The 12,474-nt window shown below is 36.6% G+C and overlaps 1 protein-coding gene across 5 annotated transcripts in view; it reads left to right on the top strand.

Moving 5' to 3' along the window:
* The window catches only part of WWP1 (WW domain containing E3 ubiquitin protein ligase 1), a 122,570-nt gene that overhangs the window by 98,041 nt on the left and 12,055 nt on the right, over positions 1-12,474 (top strand). For all 5 annotated transcript variants that reach the window (XM_030794873.1, XM_030794874.1, XM_030794875.1 and 2 more), the window contains 3 exons: positions 4,013-4,146; positions 4,238-4,378; positions 8,365-8,485. In XM_030794873.1, coding sequence (XP_030650733.1) covers positions 4,013-4,146; positions 4,238-4,378; positions 8,365-8,485 — 396 coding nt within the window. The remainder of the gene's footprint in view (positions 1-4,012; positions 4,147-4,237; positions 4,379-8,364; positions 8,486-12,474) is intronic.

Below are 12,474 nucleotides of genomic sequence, written 5' to 3'. Positions count from 1 at the left end.
GAGAGTCAAGTATGGCAACAATATTTATGGCCAGCTTGTCTGGCTGCAAATTTTGGGGGTGGGAGAAATCCAGAATATTTAGGTTTGGCTTGTTAAGTTTGAAGTAGACATCCAAATGGAGACGTAAAAGAGATGGTTGGAGGTGTAAGTCTGGCAATGAAAGGATATTTAGTTTGGAGACAGGCATTTGGGAATTCTTGGCATATAGAGAGTATTAAAAAGCAATATGATTGTTTATAAAGGATATTTAGTTTGGAGACAGGCATTTGGGAATTCTTGGCATATAGAGAGTATTAAAAAGCAGTATGATTGTTTATAGAGTGAGTATGGATGAAGAAGTTGTTCAAGGACAATTATAAGTCAGGGAGATAAGTAACCAACAAAAGATCTGAGGTAGTAGAATCAAATAGGAGTGGTCCCCAGAGGACAAGGGAAGAAGAAAGTGTGTTTCAAGAAGGAAGACATCATCAACCCTGTCATATGTTACTGATAGACTGAGCAAGATGAAGCCTGGGATTTGACCATTGTATCTGCAAAGGTGAAAGTTATTCATGAGTGGTAGGGTGGAAAGACTGATGGGAGTAAAATCAAGAGAGAATGGAGGGAGAGTGGATACAGCAAATATAAACAAGGAATCATAGATAATTGGACACTAACTATAAATGCTTATGGAGTCAAGAATGGGAGGAGAATAAAACATTTGTATTGCTGATAGTGATGACTAAGTATCTTAGTCTGTTTTGTGTTGCTATAAGGGAATACCAGAGGCTGGATAATTTATAAAGAAAAGGGGTTTGTTTGACTGTGCAGGCTGTACAAGAAGCATGGTGCCAGCATCGTCTTCTGGTGAGGGCCTCAGGCTGCGTCCACTCATGGCGGAAGGGGAAGCAGCGTGTATGAAAGTCACATGATGAGAGAGGAAGCAAGGGTGGGGAGGAAGTGCCACACTCTTTTTAAAACCAGCTCTGTAGGGAACTAATAGGGTGAGAACTCACCAGGGCATTAGTCTATTAGTTGCAGGTCAAAATTCTTTGTTTTTCTGGTTTAATTTTACAATCAGGGGTACATGTGCAGGTTTGTTAAAAAAGTATATTGTGTGATGCTGAGGTTTGAGGTATGATTGAACCCATCATGCTCAGGTAGTGAACATAGTACCCAATAGGTGGTTTTTCAACCCTTGCCTTCATCCCTCTCTCCCTCCCATAGTAGTCCCCAGATGTCTATTTTTCCCATCTATTTATGTCCATGTGTGCCCAATGCTGAGCTCCCAACCTGTATGTAAGAACATGCAGTATTTGGTAGTTGGCTTGGGAAAATGGCCTCCATCTGCATCTGTGTTGTTGCAAAAGATATGATTTCATTCTTTTTATGGCTGAATAGTATTCCATGGCTCTTACAGTCCACCATTGATGGGCACCTGGATTTATTCTAGGTATTGCCTATTGTGAGTAGCGCTGTGGGGTACATACAGTGCATGTGTCCTTTGGTAGCACAATTTATTTTCCTCTGGATATCTATACCCAGTAATGGGATTGCTGATTCTCATGGTGGTTCAACTGTTAGTTCATTGAGAAATTTCCAACCTGCTTTTCAAAGTGGCTGAACTAATTTACATTCTGAACAAAGTATATGTCTCTTTTTTTTCTGCAGCCTTGCCAACATCTGTTATTTTGTAACGTTTTAACAAAAGCCACTCTGACTGGTATGAGATGGTGTCTCATTGTGGTTTTGATTTGCATTTCTCTGATGATTAGTGATGTTGAGCATTTTTTCATACATTTTGTTGGCTGCTTATATGTCTTTTCTTTTCTTTTCTTTTCTTTTTCTTTTTTTTTTTTTTTTTTTGAGACAAGAGTCTTGCTCTGTCACCCAGGCTGGAGTGCAGTGGCATGATCTCAGCTCACTGCAACCTCTGCCTCCTGGGTTCAAGCAATTCTCTTGCCTCAGCCTCCTGAGTAGCTGGGACCACAGGCATGCACCACCACACTCAGCTAATTTTTGTATTTTTAATAGAGATGGGGTTTCGCCATGTTGGTCGGGCTGGTCTCAAGCTCCTAACCTCAGGTGATCCGCCCACCTCGGCCTCCCCAAGTGCTGGGATTACAGGCATGAGCCACCGCACCCAGCAGCTGCTTATATATCTTCTTTTGAGAAGTGTCTGTTTATGCTTGGCCATTTTTTAATGGGATTTTTTTTTCTTGATTTGCTTACGTTCCTTATGAATTCTGGATATTAGACCTTTGTTGGATCCATGGTTTGTGAATATTTTCTCCCATTCTGTAGGTTAGTTTACTCCCTCTCTTGCTGTGCAGAAGCTCTTTAGTTTAATTAGGTCCTACTTACCAATTTTTGTTTTTGTTGCAATTCTTTTGAGGACTTAGCCAGAAATTTTTTTGTCAAGGCTGATATCAAGAGGGCATTTCCTAGGTTTTCTTCTAGGATTTTAATAGTTTTAGGTCTTACATTTAAGTATTTAATCCATCTTGAGTTAATTTTTGTGTATGATGAGAGGTAGCACTCTAGTTTCATTCTTCTGTATGAAGAAGCCAGCTGGAGGATCACATTTCAACATGAGATTTGGAGGAGACAGACGTCTAAACTATACTACCAAGTTAGAGGATAAAGAATTTGATAAAGTCAGAATATAAGGAATATGAGAGCAATGGGCTTGAGTTGGAGAAAGGAAGAGATTTATTTAGCAAACACACCAAGTGATAGAAAGATTATCTATAATAAGATTATATGGATTCAGATGATAGTAGTGAGCAGATATAGTAGAACACACTAAAGTTTTCTTCTGGTTACTTCTATTTCCTCTGTGAAATAAGAAGTAAGATCATCAACTCAGAATAAGGAGTGGGGAGAAGTAAGTATTTGAAGAAAGAAGAGTAGGAATGAAATAGTCATCCAGGAAAGTGGGAGAGTGAATGCAGTAGGGAAATGTGATTACCAGGAAACAGACTAGTGACAAAATATGACTGTCGGTCATGGAGCGGTCAGCTTGGTTGTTTATGCATTTCTAGCATGTTCCATTGCCTAGCTACAGGCATTGAGTAACCTGAGAGTTGAATTTAGCTAGGCTTGGGATTTTGCTAGAAATGCACTGGCAGAGGTAGGGTTTGAAGGGAGCTATTTTATTTTATTTTTTGAGACAGAGTCTCCTTCTGTCACCCAGGCTGGAGTGCAGTGGCACGATCTTGGCTCACTGCAACCTCCACCTCCCAGGTTCAAGCAATTCTCCTGCCTCTTCCTCCTGAATAGCTGGTACTACAGGTGCGTGCCACCATGCCCAGCTAATTTTTTGTATTTTTAGTAATGACGGGGTTTCACTGTGTTAGCCAGGATGGTCTTGATCTCCTGACCTCATGATCCACCTGCCTCAGCCTCCCAAAGTGCTGGGATTACAAGTGTGAGCCACTGCGCCCCACCTTGAAGGTAGTTAATTTTAATGATTGACTATGGAATCTAAACTGAGTAAGGGAAGACATAACTTCATGAGGGGCTAAGGTAGTATTAATAGCTTCAGTGGATTTTTTTAGTTCCCCAAAATTGCTGGGAGTCTGGGGCTTCCTGTGTTGGCTATTGTGAATAGGAGCGAAGGCACGATGGGGTTAGTCTTAAAAGCTTCGCAGGCAATGGTGAGAGTAAGAAAGGAACAGGAGAGCTGCCTTTTCAGGTGCACAGGGCCCTTTTATATTTCCTTATCCAGTTAGGTTAATTCCATTTATAAAACATTTAGGAAGATTGAGGCAGGGTATGGTAATAGAAGTCTTTTATCATCCTATACAGTTTTTGATATATGTTATATAGCTATGTATTATAAAATAGATTGTTTTAACTTTGTTTTTCATACCTAGCATTTTATATAACATTTTAGTTTTCATGATTTATGCCATTCACTTACTGAATGCTTTGTTTACTTGTAAAGTCTCATGATTTTTCTTTTATCATTGTTCTCTAAGAAATTGTTATTTTGCAAATTTTAAATAAAATTTTTCATTTTTCTTTGCAGGCACTATTTCATGGAAAGTTTATTGATACTGGTTTCTCTTTACCATTCTACAAGCGTATGTTAAGTAAAAAACTTACTATTAAGGATTTGGAATCTATTGATACTGAATTTTATAACTCCCTTATCTGGATAAGGTTTGAAGATTTTGTTTTGCAATAAGTCATCTTTTTGAAACCCATTTTGTTTCATTTTGTTAATTAGTGTATATATATTTATTGCACCCAGAGATAACAACATTGAAGAATGTGGCTTAGAAATGTACTTTTCTGTTGACATGGAGATTTTGGGAAAAGTTACTTCACATGACCTGAAGTTGGGAGGTTCCAACATTCTGGTGACTGAGGAGAACAAAGATGAATATATTGGGTAAGGTGATATACCTTATTAAGCTTAATTTCTAGAACACTTCAGAACTAAATCCTCTCTCCGTACCCTTAATTTCATCCCTTTTCATGCCTTTGGGAAGTTCTTGTCACCCGTACCAATGTTCTTGAAAAAAGAGAATAATATGTTGCTTCATTTTCCCACTGCCATTTGCAGTAACTATTCTACCATTTCCCTTTCCACGTCATTTTCCCTTTTTTAACTTAGGCTTTTAAATAGTGCTCACCACAGCCTGTTTCTTGAACTCAGTGTTTTCTTGAATTCCGTGATCCTATGTCATAGTACATTCTCTTGTTGTTTTAAATTTTTGTTTTTAGAGAGAGTTTCACTCTGTCACTCAGGCTGTAGTAGTGGCGTGATCATAGCTTACTGCAGGGTTGACCTCCTGTGCTCAAGCAATTCTCCTGCCTTAGTCTCCTGAGTAGCTGGGACTACAGGCTTATACTACCATTCCCAGCTAATTTAAAACAATCTTTTTTTTGTAAATATAGGGTCTCACTGTATTGCCCAGGCTGGTCTCAAACTCTTGGCCTCAAGTCATCCTCCTTCCTCAGCCTCCCAAAATGCTGGGATAACAGGCATGTATCACCACCATCCTGGTCACTTGCTCTTTTTTAATGGCAGTTCTCTAAATCTCCTATTTCCTAAATGTAGGCATTTTCCCAAGATTTTATTTCAACCTGCTTCTCTAAATATTCTGCTAGCATAGCTTCAATTTTCTGTTAAAGTTATATCTGAACTTTAGAAATAATTTCCATTTGCCAGTCAGGTAAATCCAAACATTTTCAGGAAGGAACCAGGCAGTAAACTTTTTAGGCTTACAGGCCACAACATTTCTTATTGCAACTACTCACCTCTGTGGTATAGTGCAAAGGTAGCTATAGACAGTGTATAAACAGATGTGTGGCTGTGTTCCAGTAAAACACTTGTAAACACTGAAATTTGATTTTGTATAATTTTCATATCCCAAAATACTTTTAATATTTTTCAATCATTTTTTTAAAATGTAAAGACTATTCTTGGCTCAAATGCTGGACAAAAAAACCAGATGATTAGGCCCACGGGCCATAATTTGCCAGCATGTGAACTACAAAATGACCCATCTTAAAATGTAATGGGTCTAAAATCAAACTTTTCATTTTTCCTAGATATTGCCTCCTACTAATGTCTTCTATGAATAGTACTACCATTTTCACCCTCTTCAGATGCTAGCTGTCATCTCTGTCTCTTTCAGATTTTTTGTTTTTTTATATTTGTTTTGAAAATGGGATTGGATTATACACATTACTCCGTAGCTTACTTTTTTTGTCTTAAGGACATTACAGTTAAATCTAACTCATTTTTTAATAGCTAGGTACTTTGTGGTGTATTTTTTTCTAAATTCTTCAGCTATTCCTGCCAACAGAGATCATTTAGGTTGTGTCTAGTTTGGGCCACTGCAAACAAGACAGCAGAAAACTTCCTTAAGCATGAACCCATACATCCTGCTACTTGTTTTGTGGGCTAGATTTTTAAAAAGTGAAGTTACTGGGTCAAAAAGTATTTAATAGATATTGCTATGTGGCTTTTGTAAAATGTCACAGCCATTCTTTTTTCCCTTCTTGTAAATTGCTATAGCCTTTCAAATTTACATCCTTAGTGTCTCTGCTTACCAACTTTAATGTACCCTTCTTAGCTTGGCATTCCTGGCCTCTTCTTATTTTTCTGCTAAACCAGTCATCTCTGAGTGAGAGAAATGAACAATAACTGATTTTCTTCCTTTATACTTTTGTACTCTGTTAGGTATTTTTGTTTTGCTTTGTTCTACAGTGTGCATTTATTACGCTAGTTGCATAAAAACAGTAACACTAGATTCTGAGGAAAATATATTCATCAAAAGATCATGCATAAGGCACTGGACTTTCTATATTTGTTAAGCCTGAGCCTTCCACGAAGTCCAACAAAAATAAGTACCACAACCAGAGTGGTTAAAAAAATGCCATCAGTGGTTTCAAATATCAAAAGCAGTCTAAATAAAATTTCACTATGTAAGATGTATATTCACTTTCTGTAAAGTTAAGCACTGTTTCAGACATTTTATCACTGTAATACAATTGATAGCTAATCATGAATGCAGCAATTTTTGGAGGATTTTGTTTCAGTCTCAAATAATAACAGACTTTAGTCTTGTTTTTTAATCTTGCTCTTGAAAATTATATGATAACACTCTTGTTTAGTTGTGATACCTTATTTTTAGTGCACAAAATAGGTCATCAGTGAATCCATAAGTAAATGAATGGTAGAAATATATATGAAGTACTACTGGAATCCAAAGTGGAAAGAGAGCTATTGTTTCTGCTGGGAGGAGTCAGGAAAGTTGGTTATGTCTTAAAAGATGCATGACAGGCTGGTGGCTCCTTTCTGTAATCCCAGCACTTTGGGAGGCCGAGGTGGGTGGATCACTTGAGCCCAGGAGTTCAAGACCAGCCTGAGAAACATGGCAAAACCTCATCTCTACAAAAATAAATAAATAAATAAAATTTTTTAAAAAATCAGCTGGGCATGGTGGCGTGCGCTTGTAGTCCCAGCCACTAGGGAGGCTGAGGTGGGAAGATCACCTGAGCCCAGGGAGGTCAAGGCTGCAGTGAACCAGGCAACAGAGTGAGACCCTATGTTTAAAAAAAAAAAAAAAAAAAGATACATGAAAGCTTGACTCATAGAGGGAGATTTTGGGACAGGGAAAACAGCAAGAGCAGAATGACGTATTAAGGGGATAAGTTGATGGTGAGAATTAGTGGCTATAGTGGAGCCTACAATGATAGCTAGGTTTAAAATTACCTTGGTTTAAAATTTGGTTGAATAGAACGTGAGAAAGTGAAAACACTGAGTAAGGTGTACTCTTATAATGAGTGTGGTGGTAAAGGGAGGACAGAGTAATTTAAAAGAGACACTGGGTTAAAGGAAGGGTTTTTGGAAAAGAATAGTCTGAACACCTTTGTGGACAAATGGGAAGAAGAGTTGGAGTTGAGGATACGGGACAAAGAGGGTTTAGGAATTGAAAAGTTTTGGAGGCAGCCTTAGAAAAGCATAAGGCCAGCTTCCTCTAGAAAACAAAAAGAAGAGTTAGAAATGGGAGGAGTGTGAACAGCGTGGTTTTCTTTTCATTGGCTAGAATCTGTGGCTTCTCTGTATGAGATGGTGTATGCTGCTTCTCTAGGTAGTTCTTTCCAGATCCATCTCCTTTTGGAATCTCCTTTTACAGAGTTTGTGTCACTGACAGATTTTCTTCCTTATTTCCTTTCTATCATATGTCCCTGCTCTTACAGCTGCTTTATATATGTCTCTTCAGAATGTTTTGTTTTCATCTTAATTGAGTTCTTCTATTCTAGTTAGGAAATCTTTGTGTTTTCCAATAAAACAGCACGTAAAGAACCTGTTCTCCAGCCTTAAGCCCTCTCAGACCATAAACCTACACCAGCACATGGCCTGTGGACATATGGTCATTACATACTGAGACAATCCCTTGCCTTCCTGGTGTGGAAGACTTTGAGTCAGAGTCCTCAGGTCTGTCATGGCAATGCTTGGTGTAAGAAGAGCCTGTTAAGTGACTAGCTGTTCCTTCCCAGTGGGCACATGATATTTGGACTTATTTGTCTAGATATAAACAGGAAATAATTAGTGCTAGGATTTGGCTATCTTACTAAATAGTGAAGAACCTCCTATTTATTTTGTCTTTTTTCTGTTTTTTCCTTTCCTATTTGTTTTAAAAGCATCCTTTTTAATAGTTACCAATGTGCTAGAACTTATTTCCTCAAATGTGTTAACTCTAAAATTACATGTATTCATACATATACACACACATCACATTTATATGTATATATATGTGGCATATTTAGAAAAAGAGAAAGAACTATAGAAGTTCTTGGTGTTTTTAAGTATTTTACTTCACATATAAATTACCTATTTTTAAATACCATCTTTATTTTCAGTTTAATGACAGAATGGCGTTTTTCTCGAGGAGTACAAGAACAGACCAAAGCTTTCCTTGATGGTTTTAATGAAGTTGTTCCTCTTCAGTGGCTACAGTACTTCGATGAAAAAGAATTAGAGGTTAGGCCCTTTTATTATGCTGTTGTAGGGAATGTTAGTTGGGGGAGGGACTAATTTTGTGCTTTTACAGAACAGTGTTCACACATTTTAAAATCATGTAGCACAATCTTGAATCCTCTCATTTGTCCTGATGTCAAGGTGGTATTTATTCTAGCATTGGGTAAGAGTCTTAATTATGTTCTCTGAACCATATAATGCCATGAGCACAAAATCATCAATCAGTGTCACTTGTTAGGGGTCTTGAAGCGTTATTAGAACATTATTAATAATTCTGAAATTTCAGTTTAGTAGTAAGTTGCTTCAAAGATCAGAATTTTAAGTCATGAGTTCTTAGTGATCTTAACTGTATTTAGACTTGTTAGAAGTATATCAGGCATGTGATAAAATATATCTTAAAATATACCATCTTAACTATTTTTAAGTGTTCAGTAATGTTAAATATATTCACATTGTGCATCCAATCTCCAGAATTTTTTCATCTTGCAAAACTGAAACTCTATATCCATTAGACAAGTCCCCCTTTTCCCCAGCCCCTGGCAACTACCCTTCTACTTTGTTTCTGTGAGTTTGACTACTGTTGATACCTCCTATGAGTGAAATCATACAGTATTTTACTTTCTGTGACTGGGTTATTTCACTCAGCCTAATATCCTCAAGGTTCATTCGTCCTGTAGCATGTGTCAGAATTTTCTTCCTTTTTTAGACTGAATAATATGCCATTATAGGTATGTGCACTACCAGATGGTATTATCCATTTGTCCCTCGAAGGACCTTTGTGTGGCTTCCATCTTTTGGCTGTTGTGAATAGTGCTGCTGTGAACACAGGTGTACACATACTTCTTTGAGATCCCGTTTCTTTTGGATATGTACCCAGGAGTGGTATTGTTGGGTCATATGGTAATCCTCTACTTAATTTTTTGAGGAACTACCATACTGTTTTCTATGTCAGTTGCATCATTTTACATTCCTATTAAACATGTAGAAAGATTGCAGTTTCTCCACATCTTTCCCAACACTTATTTTCTGTTTCTTGTTTTGGTTTTTTGCTTGTTTTTTAAATAGTATCCACCCTAATGGGTGTGAGGGGATATCTCATTGTGGTTTTGATTTGCATTTCCCTAATGATTAGTTATCAAGAATTTTCTAAATCTTCTTTTCCCATATAAGTGAGGACATAGGCCGGGCATTTGAATCGTCCTTGGCATTTCCTCTCTGCCTGCTTTGGGTGTGCTATTTTAACTGTAGCCATCTTGGGCCTTTTATTAAGAAACTTGGTTCTTTCATGTAATCAAATGTACATATGAAAAACAGCACTTCAAATTTCATACAGTAATATTCCTATGTAGGATTTAGCCTTCTGGCAAGTCTGACTAACCTAGGAAGTACAGTCATCCCTCGGTATCTGTGGGAGATTGGTTCTGTAGGGCACCTGTGGACACCACAATCCATGGACACTCAAGTCCTTACAATTACAGTATAAAATAGGATAGTATTTGCGTATAACCTACACACTTCTCCCTTACACTTTAAATCATCTCTAGATTACTTATAAATACCTAATGCAATGCAAATGCTATGGTAAATAGTTGTTATACTATATTTTTAATTTTTTTATTTTTTTAATTGTCATATTATTCTTTTTCTCAAATATTTTCAATCCACCATTGGTTGAATCTGCTGATACAAAAGCTGTGGATATGGAAAGCCGATATATATGAAAACCAGGACTCTGAACCTGACTGACATAGACTGTCACTAATCCTGGTTAACATCTTTCTTAACAGTTTGCTTACACACATGAGCAGAAACATATTAGAAGTTTGGTATGGAAGACATTTTTAGAGTAGTATTTATTAATCTTTTTAAAAACCACAGGCTTCATTTTTAATCTGAAGATGGACATCTTGCATCCTCTAAATTCATACACCTAAATGTTCCATACCTCCAATTAAGAATGCCCATGTTAGAGGTGCACTCAAAGAGGGATGTTATAGTGGGAGCCCTATATTGAAGTGGAGATGAAACTAAAACAGGAGATCAAGAAGCATAAGAATAGGAACATACAGTTTATGTACCCTTGGCAGGGTTTATAATGTTCTCACATACTGCCCTGTATGTGGGAAGGCCATATGATACCTTTCTTTTACATATAAGGTGACTGAAGCCCTTAATGATTATTTGCCTTGAGCTAATCAGTTGAGTACAATTAAGAGTGCTAATCAATTAAGAGTGCAGAGCTGTGTGAGAAAATACAGATTTTGTCTTGTTTTGCTTTGTCTTGAGTTTTACACCTAGTCTGTTGTTCTTTCTTCTACTGTCATTCATTGCCTCTCTTACCATAGTAATGGTTATTCATACTATTATTCACAATAATGGCTATGCATAGTCACACCCCCCTTTTATAGGTTAACATCTGTTTAATGCTTAAGAAGATATAGTAGTCATTCTTTATGAAAACTCTTACCACACTAGGAATAGAAGGCAACTTTCTTAGTTTGATAAAGGGAATCATCATCAACAACAAAAAACTTTAGCATTATTCTAAATGATAATATTTTGAAAGTTTCCCATTGAGTTTGGGAAAAAGGCAAAGATGTCTACTCTTACCACTTCTATTCAATATTTTACCAAATACCCTAGCCAGTGGCAAAAGCAGAAATAAGAAGCATAAAGATGGGAAATAAGTAAAACTGCCTATATTCACAGATGAAAAACATGATTTTCAGCTTAGATTAGAAAATCCTAGGTAACCCACCAAAAAACTACTAGAAATAATAGTGAATTTAATAAGGCATGGGTACAATGTTAATAGTTTAAAAATCAATTGTATTTTTATGTATTAGCAACAGACACTTAAAAATTTAGATTTTGGTTTCATTTGTGAAAGCATCAAAAAATGAGCAAATTTAACCAAAAACACACAAGACCTCTATACTAAAAACTCAAAACATTGCTCAGAAAAATTAAGGAAGACCTAAATAAATGAAGAGATATACCATGTTATATTGTTAAAGTGTCAATTCTCTCCAAATTGATGTAGAGATTCAACATCTCAGCAGAATTTTTTTATAGAAAGTGGCAGGCTGATTTCAAAATTAGAAGGAAATACAGAGGCCCTAGAAAAGCAAAGCCAATTTTGAGAAAGGGCAGACTTGGAAGATTTACATCACCTGATTTTAAGACTTATTTCTAACACCGTAGTAAGTAAGATAGCGTGGTATTTGTGAAAGAATAGGCAAATTGGTGGAACACCAATTACTTTTGTTGAAAATCAATTGACAATGTAGGTGTGGGTCTACTTCTGGAACACTAGAAAGTCCAGAAGTAGACCCACACCTACATTGTCAATTGATTTTCAACAAAAGTACTAAGATATTTCAGTGCGGAAAGGGAATATCTTTTCAACAAATGATGTTGAATCAACTGGATATCCATATGGAAGAAAATTAACTATGAGCCTACCTCAGTCCATATTTAAAATTAACTGTGACCTTACCTCTGCCCATAAAATTATTCATGCTTACAATTAAAAAGAATTATAAGCCTGAATGTGAAAGTGAAAAAGAAAACATAAGAGAAATCTTGATGTAGGCAGAAGTTTTTTAGAACACAAAAAGCAATAACCATGAAAGAAAAATATGGATAAATTGGACTTCTTCAAAACTAAAAACTGCTCTTCAAAAGATACCATAAGTGAAAAAGCAACCTACACACTGGGAGAAACTATTGAGACAAAGATCTTATATCCGGAATATATTAACAAAAAAACTCATGTAACTCAATACAAAGATACGAAAAACATTTTTAAATGGACAAAGGCTTACTTCACAATAGGAGATACACAGATGGCAAGTAAATACTTGAAAAATGCTTATTAGTAATTGGGGAAATGCAAATCAAAACATCACTTTGAGATAGTGTTGGTAGTTTCTTATAATGTTAAATGTACATCTACCTTATGGCCTACCATAAGGTGTTTATCAAAATGA

Source organism: Nomascus leucogenys, chromosome 16, assembly GCF_006542625.1.
Source record: "Nomascus leucogenys isolate Asia chromosome 16, Asia_NLE_v1, whole genome shotgun sequence".
In the NCBI taxonomy this organism is placed as follows: domain Eukaryota; kingdom Metazoa; phylum Chordata; class Mammalia; order Primates; family Hylobatidae; genus Nomascus; species Nomascus leucogenys.
The sequence above is the reverse complement of the archived record's forward strand: the minus strand, read 5'-3'. Positions and strand labels throughout refer to the sequence as shown.